Below are 17,751 nucleotides of genomic sequence, written 5' to 3' on the forward strand. Positions count from 1 at the left end.
GCACAATTCTAGACCATAGAGTGTACTTGATAAATATTCACTAAATGAGTAAATGAATTAATCAATGAAGACTAATCTTGGAAAGGAAGTAGGGCCCCCAGGATTTTGCAAGTCACTTTTAAGATACAAGAGAGAAAGTTTCAAGATTAATACTAAAAGAGGAATGACAACTTGCAGAGCAATAAACACACAATGTATGTAGAATATATAAGACAAAACATATTTTACAGGTGCATCCACAAGTATACAAACACTCAAAGAAAGTTCTAGAAGTTCACAAGTTTTTTACTGTGATACCAGTGTCGGGGGAAGATTTCTATATTTAAACATTTCCAGATCACCTGTTTTTTTCCTTTGGTATTTACAAAATACATAAAAAACTATGAAACAAAGACCCCTGAGATCCTACCTCCCACCCAACCCTCACTGCTACTTACCCACGATCAGGTGCCCAAAGGGGCCTCTGTTCAGCCCCACTCCAAGGCCTGAACCCCCAGAAAGTCCCTGTAAGGGACCAAGCTAGAGCTTGGTCACCAATAGCAACAGGGAGCTCACTCACTGTTTTGCAGTCAGGTTCTTCCCCAAGGAAATGAGAACCTCACTTGGCCTAAGCTATACCCAGATGTCTTAAGGCTTCTGGGCGTCCATCCAGCCTGGTCCAAGCTTCAGCATTCCCCTCACTTGCCCACACAGAAGTCTTGGAAGATGATGTCCAGGATCTCCTCCGTGCCCCCTCCACTGGTGAGGCAGGTCAGGTGCCCTCGGGCGATCCGCAGTGCCTCGGCCGCCAGGGCTACATCTTTAGCTTGCTTGTAGTGGCCAAGGGCGTCCAGGCAGCCCTGGAGGTGATGCTGATGTCTTGCCCGCGTCAGAAGAGGTGGGCCTCTGAACGGGTCCCCACACCTGTATGGGACAAAAAACATGGTCTATCTTAACTTTGCAACCATTGCTCAAAGGGGGTATGACAATACTCATTTTGCAGATATAGAAACTGAGCCCGCAGGCAGCTATGTGCCCAAAGCCATGGCTCAGCCCCCACTTGAACTTGGGTGGAGGCTGTGGGACAGGCAAGGCGAGGCTCACACTGCAGCAAGCTCCTTCCTCAGTGCCTCCAGGAGACTGTCCAGCCCCTCCCCAGTCAGGCAGGATAGCAGTAGGTGGGAGGGCACTTCAGGGCCGAGGTCTGGGCCCCCAGGGGGCAGCAGGTCAGACTTGTTCAGCACCAGCAAGAGGCGCTGGCTGTTCCCATTGGGGCTCTGAGCCATTGCAGCAGTGACAACTGTGTCCAAGAAGTTGCAGCTGGACGGAGAGGCCAGGTCAGAGGCATCCAGCACAGCCAGAATGAGGTCAGCCTGCTCCAGCCTGGGGGAACAGGGAGAACCAACTGAGGAATGACCCCAGAGTAGAGCAATTATGTGCACTGGGCCAGGCTGAGTGTCAGGGCGGAGCAGAGCATTGGGGGTGGAGCGGAGCATGAGGAGTGGAGCAGAACATGTGGACAGAGGCTAAAATCTAAGGGCTGCCCTCACCAAATCACTGAGTCCCAGTTAATTTTCTTATTCAGGAAGAAAGGAAAATAAATACAACAGGAGAGAAAGGGCCCCGTTTCCCTCTCCCACCACCTTGTCTGCCTACCAACCTCTCACGGGCACGCCGCACACCCTCCTGCTCTACAGGCCCCTTGCCCTCCCGCAACCCTGCTGTGTCGCTCAGGAGCACTGGGAACCCGGCCAGGTCCACAGGGGTCTCCAGCACGTCGCGGGTGGTCCCGGGCTCTGGGGACACAATGGACACTGGCTTCCGGCCTAGAAGTGGAAGGGGGCAGAGGTCAGTGAAAGCAAGGGTCTCTCTCCCAAGCTCCAGCCCCTGAATGGACAGAGATTTTATCCTCCCTGGCCCCTTCCCCACACCTGAATAGCTCAGGCCCCATCTCCTGCCCACCTCCCACTCACTGAGTAGGTTCACTAGGCTGCTCTTGCCGGCGTTGGGGGGTCCCGTGACCACTACATGTGCCCCTGAGCGTAGCCTCTGCCCGCGCCTGGCATCTCGAAGATGTGTGTCCAGTGCCACCTCCAGCTCTCGCACTTGGCTGTCAACTGTGAATGGAAGAAAGCAGACAGGAGGGATTGAGGGTACTTCTGGGGGCTGAGATGCTAGGTGTTCCCAGCCTCGACCTCCAGGTGAACACACCTCGCTCCAGGATGCCCTCCTCCAGGTTGTCATCCTCCCCAAAGTCGATATAGGCCTCCACATGGGCCAGAGCCTGGGGGAGGAAGGAGGTATGTGGTGTTATTACCCAGGTACCCATTGCCCAGAACTCCAATTTGCCCAGGTCCAGCCTGACCTAAGGGGTCAGACTGGATGTTCATAAACCAGAAGCTCTTATGCAGGGGATGGACAAGAGAGGGTCTCCGAGGCACAGAATGAACAAATGGGGCTTACCTTAGTGAGGGTCTTGGCCCAGCCACAGCAGAGATCACCCAGCTCCCCGTCCAGCTGCCTCAGGGCCTGCCTTCGCTGTGCCTCGGTTTCTGCATGGATCAGATCCGCCAGCCCCTCCACCTCAGTCAGGCTCAGCTTCCCGTGGGCGAAGGCCCGTCTGGTGAATTCACCTGCCTCTGCAGGCCGCAGCCCTGGCACCCTGCCTGTGGGACGGTCCTGGGTATTGAGCCCCTGGCCCCCACCCAGGCCCACTGGCAGGGCCAGACCTCTAACCCAAGACTGGAGACTCACCCAGGGCCTGCAGGACACCACTCACCACTGCTGGGCCTCCATGCACGTGGAACTCTGCACAGTCCTCACCGGTGAAACTTTGGGGACCTAGTGTGGCGAGGAGACAAGAGGGCACAGCCAAGGCAAACGTCTGAAGGGGTTCTACTGGGTCATGGGAGCTACAGGAGGATTGGGATCTGGAGATCCTCACCTGGGAACCAGAGGACTAAAGCGCGGTCTAAAGGTTCCCCAGAGAGGGGGTCGATAAGCCGGCGCAGGCAGGCGCTGCGGGCCCGGGGCAAGTCCCTGGGCGCCGTTAAGCTCCGGAGAGCGTGGCCGCTGGCAGGACCGCTGGTCCGGATCACTGCGATGCCACAGCGGCCTTGGCCAGAGCTCAGCGCGAAAATGGTGGCCCCGGATCCGGGACCTGGGGCGCCGCTACCCTGGCGCGTGCACGGTCTGGGACAGGAAAGGAGAGTTAGTGCATCTTGGAGGCTACGCCACAGAGCAGGTAGTTGGATCGAGGGTTCGATGATGGAGAAATGCCCCAAGTGAAGGTAGGCTCTGCGGCTGGGGGATGGGGACTGGAGGGTCTGAGGCCACAGGGTAACTGCACTGAGGACTCTGAGGCCAGATGACCTAGATGTGGGCTCTGCGGCAGGGAGATGACTAGATGGGGGCTTGGAAGAACTAAAAAAGTGGCTGTGCCGCAGGGAACGGAACCCCCAGGTCCCAGGGAGAGGATATGGGGCCCAAGCAACGCCCATTGTCACACCCCTTCCCCTCGGTCATCCCACCTGCAAGGCCCACGTGCCGCCCGGGCTACTAGGGTCCAGAGCCCCCGCCACATGGATTCCCAGCCAGCGACCTGCCGACCTGCCTGCCTGCCCCCCCAGCCCAGGTTTCGAGTCCAGCTAGGAGGCCCCGCCCACTCCGCAGCGAGAGTGTCAAGTGCTCAAGGATTCTCGATACCATTGGGCCCCTTAAAAGACGTACCGTCCACCCACTGAAGATCTTCATTTCTATTGGCTGATGCCTGGAAAAGAGGCAGGGACTGCACGTGGGGTTGCAGCGAATTGGCGTTCCCCCTGGCAACACTAGACCGCATTTTTAGATCCGAGAGCTGCCGGGATTCGAGATACCGGAAATGAGGAGTGAGAGGGATGCAGACACGGAGCTGTAGGAATTAGAGGCGAGAGTTCGAGTCCCGTTTCTCTATCAAGCTATTCCGTAGCCTTAGGCGGAGCAAGAGCATCTCTGTGGCCCAGGGGGATGAGTTCCGGGAAACTCACTGGCACTGGGTAAATCTTGTCCAAACTTCTGGGAAGATGCCTACTTGTTTCCCCAGAACTCTCCAGGTTTTCGCCCCTTCCCAGCTTTCCCGCCGCTCCTTCGGCCTCGAATACCCTTCCTCACTTGACAAATTCATCCTCGGGACCTAGCTCCAAGGTCGCCTCCTGGAACTCCCAGCACAGACCTCTCTCTCCCCTGGCCCAGGCCTACTCCGGCAGAGCTGAATGTCGTCAGTCTGTGGACCCCTCGGAAGCCAGAGACGTGAGTCTCGCGATTACTTTCAGGTTAACCCAGGAGAGCACTGAATCGTAGCAGAATAAAGAGCTGATGGTGGAATTCCTGGCACTGGCTGGGCGGGGTCTCGAGGACGCTTTTGCACGGCCAATTCTCCGTTTCTGGAACGGAGCGGGCGGGCAGCACACCTGCCTTCGGGAAAGAATCAGACAGACTAGAGTTCTCATTCCTCCCATGCCCAGCCCTGTTCAACTTTTAAATTCATAGAAAAGGGACGAACAATGCATTCGCTGTCCCCGAGTTGCTCCAACTGTCACAAGTATACATCAAGCGTCGACTGTGTGCATTCTGAGAACCAGAATGGGCGCCTGCCCCCTCGCTGGGCGCTAAGGGAGGAAGCAACTCTGCATGGGTAGTTGTCTGGGTGCCTGACAAAATACCGGACTCCCAGTTAAATGTGGATTTCAGGTAACAATGAATAACGTTGTGTCCCATGTAACATTTGGGGCATAATAAAAATGTATTCGAAATTCACATTTGTAAAAAGTAATATAAACTGCACTGGCCTGTTAACTCAGTAGGTTAGAGCGTCGTCCCCAAACGCCAAGGTTTCGGGGTTCCATCTCTGGTTAGGGCATATAGAAGAAGCAACCGATGAAAGCACAAATAAGTGGAACAACAGGTGGATGGTCCTCTCTCTCAAAAAAAAAAGTAAAACAAAAAGTAAGGTAAACTGAGTCACTCTAAAATGGAGAAGAAAACCTCAAAGAAATGAAACAAAAATAAATAAAAATACAAATGAAAATAAAATGGAGCGAAAGCTGCCATCCCAGAGGAACTGCTTTGCATGTCTTATGCCTCAAACCTTTAGAATGTTGAAACGGGGCAAAACAGCCTTTGAACTGGGTCTAAGCAAACTTGTTTCCTAAAGAACTGTTTGTAAAGATAACAAGAAAGATATTATGACTACTGGACTGAAATTTTATAATTTTTATTTATTTATTTTATTTTATTTTTTGGCATGTGCCCCTAGCGGGAACCGAACCCGGGACTCTCTGGTCTGCAGGCTGATGCTTCAACCGCTCCAAGCCAGGGCTGGACTGAAATTTTAATACATTATTTAGAATTAACAATCACTATGTTGTGTTACCTGCATGAATAGAAATGCCTTCTTGCTAACGGTGTAATTGTTTGTCTTTTCTTTCTCATAAATACCCATTGTCTTTGTTTCCTATTTGCAACACTATTTGGGCTTCTGACCTAACCAGTCCATCCCAAATAGCTTTTTTTTTTATTGATATCAAATAAATGCTTTTTGCTTCTCACTTGAAAGGCCTTTTATTTTCAGGTTAACATATCTAACTAACTGGGAGGACTGTGTTTTTATTTGCGAAGCTGGCAACTCTATCCAGTCCTTTCTGAGGGTACATCCTGATGGATGCACGGGTGGACTGGAGAAAGAGGTGGTGAAGGACGTCTTGGGCATGGGCATGGGCTAAGGCCCTGAGACAAGACCTGCTATAATTATTCACATTTCTGCTGTGGTAGTTGAAGTTATTGATACCTGGAATCTTCCCAGACCAGGCCTCCCCCGCTTAACTTCTTGTTGTAATCAAATCACGCCCATATCAGATTCCAAACACGCCTTTTCAGATGAGGAAATTCAGGCGGAGAATCCCGGGCTGGCGGAAACGAGACCTAGAATCTGGCACGGGCGGGCACAAGGAGGGGAAATGCACCTTCGGTGCGGGCGGGAACGAGCACCAGAGAGCGAGGTGGGCGGGCGAGAACGAAACCCAGAAAACCTTTGGGGCGGAATTGAGAACCCGAGAGCGACGTGCGCGGGGCCGAGCAGGAGACTCGAGGTTCGGCGCGGGCGGGGACGAGAAGCAGCACTCGGGCACGCGGGGACGGCGGCCGCCGCGGGCGGGCGCGGCCTTTGTCTCCTCCTCTGGCGCGCTCCGCGGCTGCACCGGCCCCATGCGCCCGCAGGCCCCCGGAGCCCTGGCCGTCCGCAGTCCCTGACCTGCCCTGCCCTCGCCATGGCCGAAGCTACCTCTGGCGCTGGGGGCACGTCCCTCGAGAGCGAGCGCGGCAAGAGGCCCCCGCCAGAGGGCGAGCCTGCAGCCCCGGCGTCCGGAGTTCTGGGTAGGTGTGCGGCGGCTGCATCAGTCAGAGTTGCAGGTGCTCGGGGTGCGCGCGGCGGCTGCACCGGGAGGGAAATTGGGGTCAGCTGTCTCCGGTCTGGAGTCCAATCGAGTGCTGGCTCTCATGGCACTGCGACTGCGGCCGGGCGGGCGCGGTCAGGAAGGTGCAGCGGGCGGGGGTCTCAGCGCAGAGACACGGACACGCCCCTCTGAGAGCCCAGACTCGAGGCCGAGCCCGGTCACCCCTTGGGCTACCGGATCGTGGCCGGGCAGTGATGTGCTTGAGAGTTCCTCTCCACAAAGAGTACAGAATCATACAGTTGTGGGTTCGAACCCCAGCTTCATTGTGTGACCTTGGGCGTATGACTTAAATGCTTTGGACCTAAGTTTCCCCCACCTGTGAAATGGGGGTAAGAACCACATCCAGCTACGAGGACTCAGGGCTGTCAGTGTCCCATCAATTGTGGTTTTGGAGGTGGAGATGGGCCTCCAGAATGAATAAAACTGTAAGAGGGCCTGGGGGAAGGATATTCCTGGAGGAGGGTTCCATTGGTGCGAGGACCTGAAGGCAAGGGAACAAGCCAAGGCCAGAGCATGCAGGGCCTTGAAAGCCAGGCTGCGTTCCTAGGAGCCTTGGCGAGTGTGTGAGCAGGGGCAAGGGCTAGAGGCCAGGCTCCTAGTCAGGAAGTGGCCTGACCCCGGCCTGGCCCTCCTGCCCCCCAGAAAAGCTTTTTGGAAAGCGGCTTTTGCAAGCGGGTCGATACCTGGTGTCCCACAAGGCATGGATGAAGACAGTGCCCACAGAGAACTGCGACGTGCTGATGACCTTCCCAGGTATCTGTGCCCACCGCACAGTGCTCAGACGGGGCTCCCCTGAGTTGGACTCCCCTGAGTGGGCGGCTGTAAGAGGCCTCGGACCCATCCTGGCAAGAGTCATCAGTCCCTGCGCCCCTTAGCAGATACGACGGATGACCACACGCTGCTATGGCTGCTGAACCACATCCGCGTGGGCATTCCTGAGCTCATAGTACAAGTTCGCCACCACCGCCACACGCGTGCCTATGCCTTCTTCGTCACTGCTACATATGAGAGGCGAGTCCCTGGGCCTGGCCTCTCTCGCTGACCCTGCCACCCAGCTCCCCTCCCTTGCAAGTACCAACTACAAGGTCCAGCCGCTCTGTGTTTGACTCAGGCGGCCGCCAAGTGCACTATCCCTAGCTCCAGGATGGTGAGCCAGGGTCTCCCCATCCATAATCCACCTCTCCTGCCTTCCCGCAGCCTACTCCGAGGGGCCGACGAGCTGGGTCTGCGTAAAGCAGTGAAGGCCGAGTTTGGCGGGGGTACCCGAGGCTTCTCCTGCGAGGAGGACTTTATCTATGAGAATGTGGAGAGTGAGCTACGCTTCTTCACCTCCCAGGTGCGCCGGCTTGGCCCCCCAGCTCACATCCTGCACATCCTGCACATCCCTAGTCCGCAGGCGGTTACTCGCTGTACTCACGCCCTGTCCCCTGCAGGAGCGCCAGAGCATCATTCGTTTCTGGCTTCAGAACCTGCGAGCTAAGCAGGGTGAGGCGCTGCACAACTTGCGTTTCTTGGAGGACCAGCCAATCAGTAAGTGGGGCGGGGCCCACCTTCCCTGTGTGGGTACTTGGGTGGGCCTCTTAGAGGATAGCCTATCACGTCAGGAGGGCGGAGCCTAGGTACAACAATCGGGCGGCAGAGAGTTGGGTGGGCCCTAGAGCCAGATCAATGAATGAACTGAAGGGGCTTGGCCTTAGCAAAGGATGGGGCTTATCCCTCCTGTGGCAGATCCGCAAGAACCTTTTCTGGGTCTGGAATAAGGAAGGGATAGGACCACATACAGCACTCTTGCTGCATGGCCCTGGGCCTCAGTTCCCTACAGGAAACCAGCAGCTGCAAGTTCACCTTCTGATGCTAACTTTGCACCATTCCTCAGACACACAGAGCAATGACTTCAGGCCAGTGGCTTTATTTAAGAACATGGTTCCCCACTGGGACCCCACCCTTCTGGGTTTCCTGCACGCTTTTCTGCCTGTACCTCCCAAATACTGGAGGAGAATCAGATATTCCACCACCCAGAACTTCCCTGGGAAGAGCCTCTGTAGGTTTAAGAGCAGGCAAAAAGTTGTGACTTGGATTTCAGCCAGAGGGGTGTGGCCAGGCCAGACACAGGCAGAGGGCCCTGGTCACCATTCTTGTCTCCCAACAGTCCCTGAGCTGGCGGCCCGTGGGATCATCCAGCAAGTGTTCCCGGTTCATGAGCAACGCATCCTGAACCGCCTCATGAAGTCATGGGTGCAGGCTGTGTGTGAAAACCAGCCCCTAGGTGCGGCCTGGGCCAGGGGGTGTGCAGGAGTCCCAGAAGGAAAGCAGGGCTGACCAGGAACCTCTTCCTACCCACCCACCCCTGCAGATGAGATCTGTGATTATTTTGGTGTGAAGATTGCCATGTACTTTGCCTGGCTGGGCTTCTACACATCAGCGATGGTATACCCGGCTGTCTTCGGCTCTGTCCTGTACACGTTCACAGAGGCCGATCAGGTGTCGGGCGTGGGCCAGGTGTGGGCTGGGGCACCTGAAACACCATCTTCCCTGGGCAAGCCTGGACAACAGCTGAACCCTCCTCTGCCATCCCTAGACAAGCCAGGATGTGTCCTGTGTGGTCTTTGCCCTGTTCAACGTGGTCTGGTCAACACTATTCTTGGAGGAGTGGAAACGGAGGGGGGCAGAGCTGGCCTACAAGTGGGGGACGCTGGACTCACCAGGGGAAGCTGTGGAGGAGCCACGACCCCAGTTCAGGGTCAGTCAGAGGTTACTGAGTCCAAGGACTCCAAGAATGGGGGTTGGGGGTTCAGAGCACTGTAGGAGCAAAGAAAGGAAGTGTGAAATCCATCTATAGTATTAAAAAGAATGTGCCAAGTAAGGGGCCCTACATACTCAGAGGAGAAAGGTGGGAAGTTAGATTTGAGAGACTAGGAAGGGTACACCAGGTGGGGGCACTGGGAAATCAAAGGCCTGTTGGAGGGAATTGACTTCAGAGGATTGGTAAGAGTGTGGGGTGCAGGGGCAGCTTCTCTGCCTCAGCTGGGCCTGGCCCCTGCCCTCCACCAGGGTGTGCGACGCATCAGCCCGGTGACACGGGCCGAGGAGTTCTACTATCCACCCTGGAAGCGGCTGTTCTTTCAGCTGTTTGTGAGTGTTCCCTTGTGCCTCACCTGCCTGGCCTGCGTGTTCCTGCTCATGCTCGGCTGTTTCCAGTTGCAGGTACTCTCCAGTCCCCAGCCCTGGCCCTGGTCTGGCCCTGGTGACAGTCTATCCAGGTCCAGCTTGAGCCGAGCCCAGCTGCCAGGGTGACCCATGAACCTCCTGCCCCTGCAGGAGCTGGTGCTGAGTGTGAAGGGGCTGCCCCGTCTTGCCCGGTTCCTGCCCAAGGTTGTGCTGGCCCTGCTGGTCAGCGTAAGCGCAGAGGGCTACAAGAAACTTGCCATATGGCTCAATGACATGGGTATGCCCTTTGAGGGGAGGTTCCTGCTGCCCAGCCCCTGGGGAAGAAGGGCCTCAGTGCCCACAGGGAGCCCAGGCCACCCCTTTACTCGCCCCTTTGGCCCCCAGAGAATTACCGGCTGGAGAGTGCCTACGAGAAGCACCTCATTATCAAGGTTGTTCTGGTGAGTGGCAGCCAGCAAGTGGGGCATGGCAGGACTCCTGAGGACTGAACAGCAAGGTGACCACCTGCTTGCTTCCCATAGTTCCAGTTTGTCAATTCCTACCTGAGCCTCTTCTACATTGGCTTCTACCTCAAGGACATGGAGCGCCTGAAAGAGGTGAGACCCTGGCCCGAGGCAGCGCTCTCTACCCCCATGGTGGCCAATGGGAGGCCCGGCCTGGCCCCAAGGGGTCCATGGGTTCTCCAGCCCTTTCCCCCTCCTCCATCCTTTTCTCCTTTTTGTCCATCCGTCCATCTGTGTGTCCTCTCTCTGTCTCCCCCACCCCATCTGTCCGTCTGCCTGTCCATCGGTCCCCTTCACAGCTCCTGCTCGTCCTGTCCCTGTCCCAGAGCCTCGAGCGGCAGCTTCAAGCGGTGCTGGCCCCGCTCATGGCCCTGCGGTTCTACCTGCTCCTCCTCTCCCTCCAGGGCTCGGGCCAAAGTATGGGCAGGTGGCGAGCCTGAGGGGCTTCGCTGGGGCAGGCAGTGTGGCGGTGCTGGGGGCCTCACAACAAGCTGGGAATGCATGCTGTGAGGGGATGGGGCTCCTCTGGTGTGGTGCAGATGGCAGGGGCCCCTCAAGGCCCCCAGGCACTGGCTGTAAGGTGTTGCTGTAAGCAGGGTGGCCCCAAGCCCGCATCAAAGTTGGCTAGGAGCACTGTGGCTTGTCGGGCTGTGGTGGGTGGCAGGTGAACGGTGACAGAGGCTGCAGAGGCTGGGGACTCTGTCCAAGGTCATCCAAAATGGCAGGGTTAGGAACTGGGTTCAGAGGGGGTTTCTGGAAATGTGCTCTGGGAGGGCAGGAGCCCCATCCCAGTAGCCTGTCCTGATGCCCAGGGCCCTGCCTGCTCCCCACGCAGCCTCTCTTTGCCCCTTTTCTGCCCCCAGATGCTGGCTACTTTGCTGATCACCCGCCAGTTTCTACAAAATGTGCGTGAGGTCCTACAGCCACACCTGTACCGGCGGCTGGGCCGAGGCGAGCTCAGCCTGCGGGCCGCTTGGGAGCTGGCCCAGGCCCTGCTTGGCCTGCTCAGCCTTCGGCGCCCTGCACCCTACCACCTTGAACCCCAGGCTGAAGAGGGTGGCAGCAGTGGTGGTGGAGGGGGCCGCAGGTGTCTCAGCGGGGGCTGCGGGGCACCCGAGGAGGAGGAGGAGGCCACAGTGGAACAGCGGCCCACGGGGGAAGGTGGGGAGGTAGGGAATGAGTTGAGAGGGGGCAAGGAGGAGGAGGACGAGGAGGATGAGGAAGACGAGGAAGAGGATGAAGACGAGGAGGAGGAAGAGGATGAGGAGGGCGGCCTCCTGGACTGCGGGCTCCGTCTAAAAAAGGTCAGCTTTGCTGAGCGGGGGATCGGGCGACATCGACCTGGCCCAAGTCCAGAGGCCCTCCTAGAGGAGGGGAGCCCCACAATGGTGGAGAAGGGGCTGGAGCCAGGCATGTTCACACTAACCGAGGAGGATGATGAGGTGGAGGGGGCTCCTGGCATCCCTGAGCGGGAACCCCCAGCTGTCCTGCTCCGCCGGGCTGGGGGAGAGGGCCGCGACCAGGGGCCAGACGGGAGCCCAGAGCTGGAGACCAGCTCAGGCAACTTGGCTCGGAAGCAGCGGCGGCAGAATCGGTCATCTTGGATCGACCCGCCTGAGGAGGAGCACTCACCCCAGCTCACCCAGGCTGAGCTTGAAAGCTGTATGAAGAAGTACGAGGTAAGGCAGGTGTCTGAGGGTGGAGGTAGGGCCCTCAGAGGGGCGGGTGCACAGTCTGATGGTGGAGGTGCAGGGAAATAATGGGGCCCTTGATGTAATCAGGAGCCTGCCAGAGGGGGAGGCTCTGGGTTCATATGGGATCATCTGAGGGAGGTGGGTTTGACAGAGTAAGGTAGTCTAAAGGAGGAGGTGTCCTGGTCTGAGCAGGCGCCCACCCGCAGGACACGTTCCAGGACTACCAGGAGATGTTCGTGCAGTTTGGCTACGTCGTACTCTTCTCATCTGCCTTTCCCCTGGCTGCGCTGTGTGCCCTGGTCAACAACCTCATTGAGATCCGCAGCGATGCCCTCAAGCTGTGCACCGGGCTACAACGGCCCTTTGGGCAGCGGGTCGAGAGCATCGGCCAGTGGCAGGTGTGGGAGGGCCAAGGGCTCCAAGCTGAGGTGCACAGGGAGATGGGGTGCACCAGGAAAAAGCACAAGGCCCAGAGAGGAGGGCTGACTCCACCTGAGCCCCACCGTGTCCCCCTGCAGAAGGTGATGGAGGCCATGGGTGTCCTGGCAATCGTAGTCAACTGCTATCTCATCGGCCAGTGTGGGCAGCTGCAGCGCCTCTTCCCCTGGCTCAGTCCTGAGGCGGCCATTGTGTCCGTGGTGGTGCTTGAGGTAGGGCTGGTGGCCAGACGAGAATGCCAAGCAAGTGGGCAAGGAAGCTGGGTGGCTGGCAGGCATCCCCAAGTCTGCAGCCTCCAACCTCTTCCTTTGTCATCTCAGCACTTTGCTCTGCTTCTCAAGTACCTCATCCATGTGGCCATCCCTGACATCCCAGGGTGGGTGGCTGAGGAGATGGCCAAGCTCGAGTACCAGCGCCGGGAGGCATTCAAGGTACTCAGGATGGGGCTGGGCTCTGTTTACCTCCTCTGCTCATTGGGCCATCTCCTTGCCTGGCTGGTGGCCATGGCCTTAGTAGGAAGGGAAGTGTGCAGAGCCTGGTGTAATAGTATTCCAGATGGACTTGGTCCCTTCTGGAATCCTGGAGGCATCCAACACCAGGCTGGCACTCTGAACATTCAGTCACCACCAGCTTGTCCAGCAACATCCCATTCAGGGTCAGGGGCACAGCTGATGCTTCCTAGAAGCCCAGCCTCTGCCACATTCCTCAGAAAGCTTCGGAGTGGGTCAATGAGCTCATGGGCACCAACCCTTGGAGCTCTCCAGGACCAATCCACGGAGCTCCCCATGGTGATGAAGTTTCTTGTGTCTATGCTGCCGATGTAACCCCTCAGAACAGGTGGCCAACGCACACTTGAATTGACACTGACAAAGCCACATGTGGCAACTGCTCTGGCCGCTGTTGTCTCTGGTCTATGCTAGTCATGGCTCTGTCTCTGGCTGGTTTTTCAGAAAGCAGAGGACTACTGAGGCCCAATATTTGTCTCTGGTCTATGCTAGTCATGGCTCTGTCTCTGGCTGGTTTTTCAGAAAGCAGAGGACTACTGAGGCCCAATATTTGTCTCCCAATTCATAAGATGGTGTCTGGCACGTGGCTAGAGACAGTTGGTGGCCAGTAAATGTTCTTTTCTCAATTTTCAGAAAGCACCGGTATGGGAAAAGAGATGCAATGAGCACCCCCCAATGAGTGTTTAGATCTTTCCCCACTTCTGCAGAGAGCTCACACACTCTTTCTTCCCAGTTCCTCTAACAGCCCACTCTGATTGCAGAGACACGAGCGCCAGGCCCAGCATCGTTACCAGCAGCAGCAGCGGCGGCGACGGGAGGAGGAGGAGCGCCAGCGCCACGCAGAGCACCATGCCCGGAGGGAGCGTGACACAAGCAGCCGGGAGGAAACCCGGTCCGAGGGCTCCGGGCTGGACCCCGCTGCCCCTGAGAAGGCCTCAGCCAAGGCCAAGGGCAGCGGGGTGGGTGGCCATGGTTCAGAGCGGCCCAAGCGCCCAGGGTCCCTGTTGGCACCTAACAATGTCATGAAGCTGAAGCAGATCATCCCGCTGCAGGGAAAGTTTTTATCATCAGGGGCCACATCCTCAATAGCAGGCACGGGGCCCGGCCCCGCCACTCGGCCAACCCCTGCTCAGTCACCCACAGGCAGCGATACCCGCCTGCCAGCCTTCCTCAGCTTCAAGTTCCTCAAGTCACCTGAGACCCGGCGGGACCCTGAGCGCAGCCACTCGCCACCCAAGGCCTTCCACGCCAGCAAGCTCTTCCCCTTTGGCAGCGGGGCCCGGGCGGAAGCTGGGGCCAATGGGGCGGGCGGGCAGGTCCGGCTGGATGGGACCTCTGGCGGCGGCAGTGGCAGCGGTGGCCGGGCCCAGCGCAGTGGGCCTGTGGATGAGGCTGCGGCTGAGGAGTCAGACGCCCTCCGGCTGGAAGAGGAAGGCTCAGGTCACAAGCTTTAACTCGGGGGTGGGGACCCTGGGCTGGGATCTGGGGGTATGGTGGGGTAGCTAGGCTGGGGGAGAGCGGCTGAAGGGGACAGAAGAGACCCAGGCTCTGATACCAGTAGGGGACCTGGATCCTTGGTACCTGAATCCTCTCAGTAAAGACTACTCAGTCTTTCCAGGACCCTCCAGTGCCTGGAGCCCTGTGCCTGACCCTCCTCACCCCAGGGAGGGATGCCAAAGCCCCTGTCCTAGTGCCCTCCCTGGGCACCCAGCCCACCATCTCCAGTGCCAGTAGAGATGAGGGAGGCCCCTTCACCACCTGGCCAAGCCTCTCCTGCCCCCATGAGTCTCTACACCCAGCTCACTCTGGGGGGAACTGGACCCCCCAGGCCTCTATGCAAGTCCCCACCCTGAAACCCAGTGTTCAAGGAGGCCTTCCTGAGGCAGGGTCTGAAGCTGCCCAACCAGGAAGCTTGGCCGCAGGCTGAGCAGAGACACGGGCCTCACCTCCTGGCCTCTCCTTCACTTGTTCCGACCCCAGCTAGGAGTCCAGCAGCCCATTACCAGGGAGCCCATGAGTTGGAAGTTGCAGGACCAGGAACTTAGGTGTGAAGTTAGAGGGACTTCCTGAGATTGACCTTTCCCCAGGGGGGAATGGTACAGTGCTGCAGGTAGAGGGTATACCCCAAAACTGATCAGAAGCAATAAGGCCTTGATGTGCCTAGAAGCTAGGAGGGAGTGGCAGGCAGGGTTCTGAGTGGGGTCCAGTGACTGTGGGGCGGCATCCTCCGGAACAGCCCCTCTCACCTCCGCAGGGACAGCGCTGGCCCCAGTCCTTCGCACCCGCAGCAGCCGGAGCCCTTTGCCACCAACACCAACACCTCTGCCCAGGCCCCCGACACCACCCACTGGCTGTTGGCAGTGGGATGGGCCTTGGAGCTGTGGGGGTGAAGGCACTGCCCCCCACCAGGCCCCTACTGCCAATGCAGAGTGCCCACCCTGTGCCCTGGCTGGGCCCCCACCCACCCCCCAGCCCCTGCCAGGGGATGCCAGCTTCTATAGCCTTGCACCTCCACCTCTGCCACCATCCTCTGAGGCCCCCGAGTCCCCCGTGGCCTCTCCCAGCCCCAGCCCCCAGGCTCTGTGCTGGCCCAGTGGCTGGCACTAGCTCTACCTGGCGCCCTGCCTTCCTGTTCTCATGCAATAGCAGTCACCAATGGGCAGCCACCTCCCAGAAGACATGCTTTAGCCCCCTCAGCCCCCAGTATTGGCCTCCCCCTCCTGGGGTAACAGCCTGGCCCCCCTATCTGCCGTTTTCCTTTTGACTAGGATGGGGGAACTGAAACTCCCCCAAAACAACAGAAAACACAGAACAGGTGATTATTTATGTTTTTAATTTATTTTGTCATATTTTTGTAAAACGGCAGAATTGCAATAAAAAGTATATTTCAACAGTGCCTGAAAATGGAGCAATGGAAATGGAGTTCAGGGGGCCCAGTGGCTTGAGGTTCACACTGACTCTCGGAGCTTGGTGAGCCTGAGATTGATGTACCTCCTATCTTGCAACCTTGGTGCCTCCTCCTAAAAAGTGGGTCTGGAGGCCACATGGAAAACTCCAGACTGTACCACCTGAGACGGCCCACATTTGGGGGCTGACTCCAGGCCCATGGGAGGAGCTACTGAGCCTCAAGCCTGCCGTATCTTCAGCCTCCTAAACAAGAAGAAATCTCAAAGGGTGCTGGGCCTGGGTCCTGAGTCAGCTGCAGCCCTGCAGGGTGACAGGTGACATTGTCCCCTTTATCATCTGCACTTCCTGGACACCCCTCTCCCAGGCTGCCATTTGAGGAGCCAGGAGAGGTGGAAAGAACTTGGGACATGAAAATTGGAAGGCATCTTGCTCCCAAGGTGAAAAGTTGAGGGGATGGTGCATTTTGGAGATCCTGGACAGACAGGGTGGAGTTGGGAAGTGGCTAGGATGTCCCACTGTGGGATAGCTGTCACACCCGTCACTGTGACTTCCCTATGTGATTGGGGATGGATATGGCCTCTTCACACCTCAACCATCTCCACATCCAAAGTCTATGAGACCAAATGGGCCCCACCCCAGGGCTGGGTGAGCCCGTGTAAAGAAGGGGCACTGTGGAGGGCCATGAAAGAAATCGGGGTTCACTGGAGGCAGGAGAGCAGCCTGTGCAAAGGCACAGAGGTGTGGGAAGGCAGTTTGGTGTTTGGGGGAGCAGAGTAAGGGCGGACCTAAAGGCAGGAGGAGTAGACGGAGACCAGCTAAGGGGCCTGCACCCAAGAGGTCTGGGTGTGGCATGGCCATGGGACCCTACTACAGATGGCACTGGCACGATGCAAAGGAGAATCAGGGCCAGGGAGGTAAGAGTGCAGGTGCCGCCTGCTCCTGCTCTGCCCCATGGCTTTGAAGCTGACATCCCACTAGCTTCGCAGTCACTATCAGCATTGCCATGTGCCTGTGCATGGATTCTTAGTGGGTCAGACAGCCTCCAGGGTCTCAGCCACCTCTGCACAGCTGCCAAGCTTGCATTTCCTAAGCACCTGACTTGTGACCACAGTCATGAACACTGAGCTCATGGTATGAATGCCACCCGGAGCTGGGAGGCAAAACCTCTTGGCCCCAACACAGTGGGTGGCCTATCCTGGAACCGTCCTCTCAGGGTGGTGGCTAGACAGCCCAGGCCCAAGCAATGTGGCTTAGGAAGGACCCTCCAATGAGGATAATAGGGCCAGTACCCCTCCAGCTCCTTGGCCCAACCCCTCACTACCCTCTAATACCACAGCCCCCATTCAGGGCTGGTGGAGGTAGAAGCAGCCTTACCCCGGGCCCTGGGCCCAGTGCTCAGGGCCTCAAACCTTCTACCTGGGGCCTGAATGCCCCCTACTTCCACTGCATTCCATGTGCCAGGGGCTCCTAGGCTGTCTCCACAGTGGCTGGTGGGCGTACCACCCTGCTTGTCAATGTCCTGGGTGTAGGGTCCACCACAGCTCTGTCCTTAGTGGCGTGGACTGTCTTTCGGGGGTGTCCTGATCCTCAGGGACACTTGGCAGGTGAAGCAGAAGGGCGGGTCCAGGAAGGTCTTGGCTCTGAGCAGGTCTTGAAGCCCCAGCTCATAGGGGCCCCTCTTGGTTCCTCTTGGTGATGATGGGACAACTCTCAGTAGCTCCATCCTCTGGGGCTGAGGCACGTGGAGCAAAGACGCAAGATCAAGTAGGAAAGATCCTTTTATTGGGGTGGACACGGAGCACGCACCAGTCCATGATAAAATGACTTAAGAGAAAGATCCGAAAGGGCTGACTTCTCCCCATGACGTACTCTCAGGGCAGGGTCCAGGCATGGAATAGATCCCGGTGGAATTAGAGTCGAGGCCAAGTCTTTAAGGCCGGACCAGTGGATGGAAGTAGGGAGAAGGGCCCCACCCCTGTCACCCAGCTGCAGCAGGGCTCATCTCTAGACACTCGAAGACACTCTGGTTTCTCCAGAGGAGGACTGGGGAACAGGAGGAAAGGATCTG

At 57.6% G+C, this 17,751-nt stretch overlaps 2 protein-coding genes across 3 annotated transcripts; one reads left to right on the top strand and one right to left on the bottom strand.

Moving 5' to 3' along the window:
* Positions 1-243: 243 nt before the first annotated feature.
* Positions 244-3,698, bottom strand: GTPBP3 (GTP binding protein 3, mitochondrial). The gene is made up of 9 exons (XM_036241896.1): positions 3,510-3,698; positions 2,924-3,171; positions 2,734-2,820; positions 2,443-2,645; positions 2,191-2,263; positions 1,953-2,096; positions 1,640-1,805; positions 1,084-1,362; positions 244-903 (listed from the first exon to the last, which is right to left on the bottom strand). Exons 1-9 carry the CDS (start codon positions 3,560-3,562, stop codon positions 678-680), a joined length of 1,479 nt encoding a protein of 492 aa, XP_036097789.1. The 5' UTR covers positions 3,563-3,698; the 3' UTR covers positions 244-677.
* Positions 3,699-6,228: 2,530 nt separating this feature from the next.
* ANO8 (anoctamin 8) lies at positions 6,229-15,578 on the top strand. 2 transcript variants are annotated; one of them, XM_036241866.1, is made up of 18 exons: positions 6,229-6,387; positions 7,110-7,220; positions 7,343-7,478; positions 7,665-7,803; positions 7,901-7,997; positions 8,617-8,733; positions 8,821-8,948; positions 9,046-9,207; positions 9,519-9,671; positions 9,786-9,912; positions 10,020-10,075; positions 10,157-10,231; positions 11,002-11,817; positions 12,039-12,230; positions 12,351-12,482; positions 12,591-12,701; positions 13,538-14,216; positions 15,031-15,578. In XM_036241866.1, the coding sequence occupies exons 1-18, from the start codon at positions 6,282-6,284 to the stop codon at positions 15,381-15,383; spliced, it is 3,690 nt and encodes a 1,229-aa protein (XP_036097759.1). In that variant the 5' UTR covers positions 6,229-6,281; the 3' UTR covers positions 15,384-15,578. The 2 variants fall into 2 exon arrangements, with proteins under 2 accessions (XP_036097759.1, XP_036097760.1); XM_036241867.1 differs by having other exon boundaries at positions 7,346-7,478.
* Positions 15,579-17,751: the final 2,173 nt, after the last annotated feature.

The sequence above is a fragment of the Molossus molossus genome, unplaced genomic scaffold (assembly GCF_014108415.1).
Source record: "Molossus molossus isolate mMolMol1 unplaced genomic scaffold, mMolMol1.p scaffold_m16_p_4, whole genome shotgun sequence".
NCBI classification, from domain to species: domain Eukaryota; kingdom Metazoa; phylum Chordata; class Mammalia; order Chiroptera; family Molossidae; genus Molossus; species Molossus molossus.